The 8,459-nt window shown below is 32.0% G+C and overlaps 1 protein-coding gene across 1 annotated transcript; it reads left to right on the forward strand.

The window, feature by feature from the left end:
* Positions 1–5,171: 5,171 nt before the first annotated feature.
* Positions 5,172–6,044, forward strand: LOC115228026 (tigger transposable element-derived protein 6-like). The gene has a single exon (XM_029798698.1). It carries the CDS (start codon positions 5,172–5,174, stop codon positions 6,042–6,044), a length of 873 nt encoding a protein of 290 aa, XP_029654558.1.
* Positions 6,045–8,459: the final 2,415 nt, after the last annotated feature.

An 8,459-nucleotide genomic window follows, 5' to 3' on the forward strand; every position in this document is an offset into this window, starting at 1 on the left:
TTGTCTATTTGAATGTTCGGTTATAAATGTTTCTCTGCTAATTAGGTTTTGAATTTTTTTTATTAACAAAACAATCAAGACAAATTATGTTATTTAAATTTTTTTAATTCTTTTCATAAGTGTCTTCTTAGTAGTTCCATCGTCCATTTCAACTCTGACCATATTATGCGGGAGGATTTCACTTATTGTACAACTTCTCCGTATGGACTTTCAAATTTTTTGAGTGCAAGTGAAGCTGTTTATTATAAAAATAAACAGCTTCATCTATATACTTCGTCCAACACTTATCTTCATCATTAGCCATCATTTTAGATAGCGACCTCGTAACCGTTTGGTTAAAACGCTCGATGATGCCTTGACTTCTCGGATTGTTTGGCCTACTGTGTATCTGTTGAATGTTGAAACATACACACAAGGCAGTGACATGTGGATTTTTGAATTCAGTTCCATTATCCGATTGCAAATATTGACACGGTCCAAAACGTAGAAAAATTTTTTTGAGATTTTCAGCAACGTCAATTCCGCTTTTATGTTTTAGGTTTCGAGTGAATGCAAACTTTGAGTAGACGTCAATAACCGTTAAAAGCCATGCTATAGTTTCATTTGTTTGTTTAAATCTTTAATATATAATACAAAAAATTGATACATCTTCAGATCAATTAAATCCATCTGGAATTTTTCATTGGGACGATTGGCAATCACGTGATTTTCTTCATCCCCTAGTTTCAAGGGAGTTGAAAATTTGCAAATTTCACAATCGGCAACAATTTTTCGGATTATTTGTCGTTTTACAGTGAAATATCTTTCATGGCACATGTTCTCGAGAGTGTTATGTCCACAATGCGAAACGAATTTGGCTAGCCACCAATTTCATCTCGTCAACGTTGTCCGTCGAAATCACTAATTTGTGATTTCCACACGGCTGTTTGAGGTATATTCTTCCATTGATTAAAATGAACTTTTCAGCTTTCTTTTTAAGGCAGTAAACTTTTTGTCTCGATTGATTTTCGATATTTTGTCCATTTAAAACTTTTTCTAGCAATCGATACTCATCCATATCTCTTACAAAAGAACGCGACATAAGTAACACAGAAGAAACACGAGTTTATATAATAATAATAATAGGCACGCATGTACCTGAGCCTTCACTTGTGCCAGCCACACAAGAACAAGAGAGAACAAGTAACTATTAATTCTAATTAATCCGAGGTGGGAGAGTTTTCTCTTGTCTTTTTTAACTGTTTTTTTGGCGTGTGGCTGAAGAAGACTAGGAAGCTCAACATCCCATCCGGAGATCCGTTCCATGCGGAGTCCGTGATATTACAATTCCAGATGTATGGTTATCCGGATATTTTTTTTTCTAGTTATCTTTATTTATGTAAACCAAAAGAGAAATAGTCATTGGCAGATAGCCAGAGTATTGCCTCTGACTATGGCTATAGATATTCGTTCGATTAAATACCGGTGCTCACACGGGTCGCCGGTAACCCTTCCGATTAATGAGGCAATGCGCTGGAGTAGGGTCCGAGTAGAAGGCCCCTGTATTCCTGACGTCTCAACAGCCAGGGGGACAAACACTCTCCCATTCCCAATTCCAGCGTATTTCTCAGCTTTTCTCTTCTCTGCCCGTTCAGACGGGGCTCCAGGATTCTCGATACATAATTTGATGTTCTGATTGGAAAAGGAGTTCACACACGTCCGGATATTTTTGTTTTAATATTTAATAGATTAATTTTAAATATTAAGAATAATTTTATTAGGCTTAGCGATAAATTAATTTTTAATCTTTATAGAAAAATAAGTGAAATGTCACGACCTAGGCTCGGTAACAACCTAGGCTCGTGACATAATAGATGACGTCATTAGAGAAATTAAGATTATTCGTGACAATTTTTATCTGTTAATCTCAGATGCCGCTCCTTATATGATTTCTGGTGATATAAAAGTATCGTCTGGACTGTGACATTTAATATTTTAAAATTTTTTCTAAATAAAAAAAATTCAAGTTAATCGATAAAACGTTATGTCGGGTCAAAAATGCGTTATGTTTGTTTTTTGTGGGTGAATAATATGAACTTTTATCCAAAAAAAGACATAAAAAACACTAATATGGTATAATTGGAGTAAGGTATATCTATTTAGTTATTTTTTATTTATTTTTATAAATTTTTAAAAAGTGACTCACGTCCGGCGTGACTCACGTCTGGACTGTGACAATTAATTCCCGGTTTTTGGATGAAAAGTCGTGTTGCATTTAAATTTTGGTCGACTTTAATTTCAACTTTTTCTTACCTATTTTTTAATTAAGTTAATTTTATAAGAAATTCAAAAATAAGAATCCTTTAAGACTCCTGCAAGTCTAGTTTAAATGACGATATCACATCCTTGCACTGTAATGTCAGGGATTTCAGCTATATTTAATTATTTTGATAATATTGACTGCTTCCATTACATAGAATTAGAATAAAAAGGATATTTAATATAAAGTCCATTCAAAAAAATTAAAAATGAGTCATCTTTTAGTAGTTAATAGACGACAATAGTGAAGAATCGGGTTTGAAAAAGCCCTGATTGTCAAAAGCAAAGAATATTTGACAAATAACAAAAATATGTTGTTTTCTAAGCTAATTATATATCAAATAGTAGAAAGTAACAATCGAGTAATTGTTATAAAGATTAATTAGTTTTAACATTTTTCGTAGAATTTTAGATTCTACCCTCATCCAAAATATCGCCGTCGCGTTCTTGTATTAATTTGAACTTTTTTGTGTCTGATTTTTGTGATTTTGACACTGCATTATTGCTAAAATTCATTTACCTGAATATTGGTAAACTTTATTTCCTCTGGCATTTTCAATATTTTTTCTGAATATTCAGAACTCATTTCTACTTCTATATTAAATCCATTTTCACATTTCATAATGAGTTTACAGATATCTTTGTAACTTTTATTTTTAACATTTATATTGTCAATTTTTAAAATGACGTCTTTAACCTGTAAACCAGCTTTTTCAGCAGGCGAATTGGGAATTATCTCATTTATTATGTGAGTTTTTTGACCCGGAATCGAATCCAAGATGATTCCGTACATAAAGTTTGGGCGTTTCAATACTATTCTGCGTTAATCCATTTCAGTAAAAAGTTTAAAATTAATTCAACAACTTAAAAAATAACTTTAAATTTATTGTCTTCATTAATAAAAAAATAAATTACCTAAAATTTACAAAGACTGTCTATTTTTCAATCAGCCAAAAAAATGTTTTTCTCGATAGAATTTAATTTTACAAATCCTTTCAATACACAACAGAATTTATATTAGTTTGAGACTTTAGCTGTTGTTAACTAATCAACTTTTTAAAAACCAGGAATAACGACAAGTTGCTTCCCTGTTACCCACCTTTCTCTATAAAAGATTTATTGAGCGTCCAGCAATAGCTAGATGATACCTTTAAGGTTCCAGTGTCGTTGGGAATTGAAAATAAACGCTGGAAAACTCAGAAAATGTAAGATTGCCTCTTTCCTCTTCCAGAAGTAAACATATTAACTCTCAGACGTACAAATGCAAAAGAAGCATCCGACAAGGATATCTCCAAAATTTTTTTTCCTGTGGTCTTGGTGTTAAAAATTTTTATTATTTTGTTTCTAATCCAAGAGATCATTAAAGGAATATTCATTCCAACCAATGTAGGTGAGCAATCAATTTTTAAGGTGTAATTCTAAGTAGGGTATCGTTAGTTTTTCTAAAGTACAAATATATTGAGAATCATACTTATAACTGCTATGGTACTACCTTATTGACATTACAGAAATATTGTGATTTAAGTAACTATCTTAAGTTGCTATTTGGTATAACACAATTGACGAGATGATTTCATAAATTTTATAAATCAGGGGAAACGGAGCAACTTTTAGCTTGTGTTTTGACGGAATTATCATAGGTACGAGATAGTGAATTAGAAAATTTAATTATTGCTGACAAAAAAATGATTGTAAAAATGAGATACATGAAAAAAATATCAATGTTGGAACGACTGTGCTTTTAAGGTCTCAACGTCAAATTAATTTATATACAGGACAACGATGCCAATGTTCGGCAGTATCCAGTGTATGGTGGACTTGATGTTAACAAGTATATTGTTGTCAAGCGAACAATTGATCTCTATGTTATCGGAAAAAAGACGGAGAAGGGTTATATGGAAATCATAATTCTCGTAACGCGTTTTAACTTTATTCATAGTAACTATCTAGGTTTCATTTTGGAATTCGATCTAATTCTTATGAATTAGCTATTAATCTGTTATCAGACACTACATTTTTTACTTTTCCCTTTTCTTTATACAGTGACTCCTCTGAAATTGGCCACCTCTGAAATTGACCACACTTATAAAATTATCTTAAGAAAAATTCGAATTTCCATTGAAAGTGGCCAATTCTCAAATTGACCATAAATTTTAAAATATATTTTATATAATTTGCAAATTAATAAAATTTCAGTTATTTTATGTCTTCGAACAATTCTCGTGGTAATTATACTCGTCTCACTTTTTATCAAAAAATACAGATTTTAACTTATAAAAATCAAAATGAAGATGTTTCATGTCAGTATTTGGCTGATAGATTTTTCCATTTGTTTAAAAAGAAGATTTCCAGAAAAACAATTAATAATATTATTTTGAAAAAAGATTTTTTTCTCAAAGAGTGTAAAAAACAAAATCTATCTTCAAAAAATGCGCATAGACTCAAGTTCCCACAGCTTGATGCTATGTTAGTTGAATGGATGGATTCGATTGAGTCTAAAGGTAATTTGTACTAATTTATGATTAAGGTGGCTTTCTTAATGATGCTTTAATTTCAAATAAGGCTAATTTATTCGCAGCTGAATTAAAACTGGATAATTTTAAAAACTCAAATGGATACCTTCATAAATTCAAAAAGAGGCATGGTTTTCGAATGACCAAGTTACATGGAGAAATGAGAATTAATGATCCAGTAGATGTCGACTTATCGAAAAATTCATAGAAATATCAAAGAGTTATAATGCCGATCAAATTTATAACTTGGACGAAACGGGATTGTATTACAAGCTGATTCCCTCGAAGAGTATTTGTAGAAACAGATTTCAAGGATATAAAAATTTCAAAGATCGTATTTCTATTATGCTATGTTCAAATATGAGTGGAAATCATAAATTGAAACCTGTGATGATCTCGAAACCTAAAATGTCAAGATGCTTTAAATCTTATGACTATAAATGTTTCATTGATTATTATAGCTCAAAACGAGCTTGGATGACAGGAACAATTTTTACTAACTGGCTATTAAACTTTGATTACCATCTTAAAAATGAAAAAAAGCAAAATTTACTTCTCATGGACAATTGTCCTTCACATTGTGTTCCATCAAATTTGGATAACATAAAAATATTGTTTTTTCCTCCAAATAGTACTGGTCTTATTCAACCTATGGATTTGGGTATAATAAAAACAGTTAAAACACATTTTACTCGACACAAGTTAATGTATTTGACTGATTTGTTGGAACAGCAAAATATTTCAGTATACAGTTCCTACAAAAAGTTAACTCTAAAGGATATTGTAATTTTCGTAAAAATGGTTTGGGAAGATGTGTCTGAAAAAACGATTGCAAATTGTTTCGGAATTTTAAGCAACCCATTAAAAAAGAATCATGTAGTTGAAGTTCAAGATATTGCAGTAGAAAAAACTGACATTTTTGATCCCTTAGAAGTCGAAGAATTTCTTAATTTTGAATATTCTGAAAATGATACATTTCAAGACGTTGAGGATATTGAAAATATAAAAAATGAAAAAGAAGTAGAAGCTGAAGTAGAATCCAATGATTCAATTGACAAAGAAGACATTGTGGTTAAGTTAACTAAAATTGAAAACGAGCTCCTAAAAAACATTGAGAACGAACATGAAGTTCAATTGATTACATCCATAAGGCGCTATAAGGAAAATGTCATTAAAACTCAAAAAAAGCAGATGGGCATCCAATTCTACTTTAAGAACATTAATAATGCTTAATTACTTAAAATTTTCTGGATAAAAGTTGTTCTTATTCAAAATTTAATTTACACAAAAGATTGATTTTATTTCTCAAATTGGCCATTCTTAATGCTCAGCCGCTGAGAAGGCTGAGGTACATAAAGCTCAGAAATATTCCAACCTGCTGGACAACTTTATCTTCTCCCCAATATCTGTAGAAACCTCCGGGGCCATGAGCCAAAAATCGTTTGAACTCGTTGTGAAAATCGGGAATCTGATCTCGAGAAGACGGAGAGAGCCTCGGGAGAAGCAATGGTTGTTCCAAAGAATATCCATTGCGATCCTGAGGGGCAACGTCTTCTCGATCATCAGCAGCTTAAGATTATGATAATCATTTTCGCTCATTTGTTTTCATGTTAATGTATGTTTTTTTAACAAAATTAAAAAATAATTGGCCATTTCTCGAATTGACCACAAAACACCTGGAACCGAAAATGACCAATTTCAGAGGATTCACTGTATAAGGATTCAAACATAAACTGTTGCTATTTAATTATGCCTCATTCCCTATTTTATTTCGGATCATTCCTTATTTAAAATATGCCGATTGTCCATTATCATAAATCGATTTGTTTTTTCTATGAGTTTGTATTTTTTGATTTAGATGTAGTTGTCACTGATTTTAATATTCACTATTATTTTTCACGTAACCTAAGGATTTTTTTGGATTTTTTTAGCAAGGTAAAATAACAAGTAAAATAGAGAAGTTAACTAATTTAGATGAGTCGCCGAGCGGATGGACATGCAATTTCCACGTAATATCGCGAACGATATCCGCTGAAAAAGCCAGCTCGTTTCGCGACTGTCGTGACTCCTCCTCGAGATGATTAAACCAATCTTTGAGAGGAGTTGGAGGGCTTTAGGTCCAATTATCCCACTGGTCTCGAAAGCCAGGAGAATGAAGCAGCAGGTATCGGTCAAAGAGGCATATTTTGCAGTTTTCCTAGATTCGGCAAGGGCAGATGCAGATCCAGGACGAGAAGCGGAGTCAACCAACGATGATGAAGAAAATGAGTCTACGCAGGTAACATCCCACACCTGTGCCATTCCCTTCCTGAACGGGAATAAGGTCGACCCGTCAGGGCGTTTTCCATCTCCACGGTCTAGTCCTATCGGTTCTAACATCGAGTAACATTATAATAACATAATAAAATCTTTTGTGACAAACTATTTTTTAATAAAATGGCGCTAAACCGTTTCGTATAATGAATTACTTGTGTTTCAAATTCAATGTCGAAAAATAATCTGTGGTTTTAAATCTAAATCCCACTGGTCGTCCAGGATTGGTTGTGACGTATTAATATATTACTTTATTTATACATATTTTTAATAAATTTAAAATAAAAATAATATTGAATAAAAAGATTCTCTTAAATACTATCTTCTTTGTTATTTATCACGTTGGATATAATTCTAATGAGTCCTCATAGTAACTAATTTTTTAATGACTGAAAAAATGCAAGACTTCTGGGCAGATACCCTAAATACTAAAAAAATTGATTCATTGTCAATTGAAAATTGCAGCCATGTATTTAAAACATATTAATCTTAAAAAAATTATCAGTAAAATAACTATAAATTAGTTATTACTGGAATCCCTTCCAAAAATGGACCTTCTCGATGTAACTGTCGCTGTGCCATTTTATGAAGATAATAAAAAATTTTGCAACTTGGGAGTAACTGTAGATACATGCGGATTCTACGTCAAAGTCAAGTTTTACGTTATTTCCAATACTTTCCATTACGAATGGGTGCATTTGCTTGACCTTGATTTGGGATTTTTGGACCCTCAGTTTGGGCATCGACTCAAATTGAGGCTCAAATCTAGTTCCAAGTTGACATCTGAAGATCAAGTTTTTAAAGACGAAATTGAAAAACAAGTTCAAAATACAAGGATTTTTCCTGAGTGGTTTTTCCAATCAGTAAAAACTATTATTTTAATGTTAAGATATCACAGATATTAAATCAAAGTCACTTTAAAGTGGATCAATTATTGGAGGTGATTGACGTGGAGGACTTCTCTCAAATGAGGACTGCAAAAATAGTAAATATTTCTGAAAGACGTCTTTACTTAACTTATTTGGACGTATTTCTTTTTAGTTATAAAAAGGACGACGATTGTGATATATATTGTGTATACAGCGACTGTTATAATTCACTCCATCCCATCAAATGGAGTCAAAAAGCGGGAATCAAAATAAAAGTAAAGTTTGTTAATTTAGACAAATTTAGATGCAATTGAATCATATGGCGAAGACAATCCTGAGGCTTGGGAGTGGCATCGCACTATTTCTGATTCTTTGTCATACAATTCACCAAAAAATTGTTTTTTCGAGCCTCGAATGCTTCTTGAATTTTGTCATCTTTTCGGCAATTCAAAGTTTTTGTTAGGCA

The sequence above is a fragment of the Octopus sinensis genome, unplaced genomic scaffold (assembly GCF_006345805.1).
Source record: "Octopus sinensis unplaced genomic scaffold, ASM634580v1 Contig09193, whole genome shotgun sequence".
NCBI classification, from domain to species: Eukaryota; Metazoa; Mollusca; class Cephalopoda; order Octopoda; family Octopodidae; genus Octopus; species Octopus sinensis.

Coding starts and splice junctions, on each gene's coding strand:
- LOC115228026 (XM_029798698.1), top strand. CDS start 5,172: ATGAGTGGAAATCATAAATTGAAACCTGTGATGATCTCGAAACCTAAA.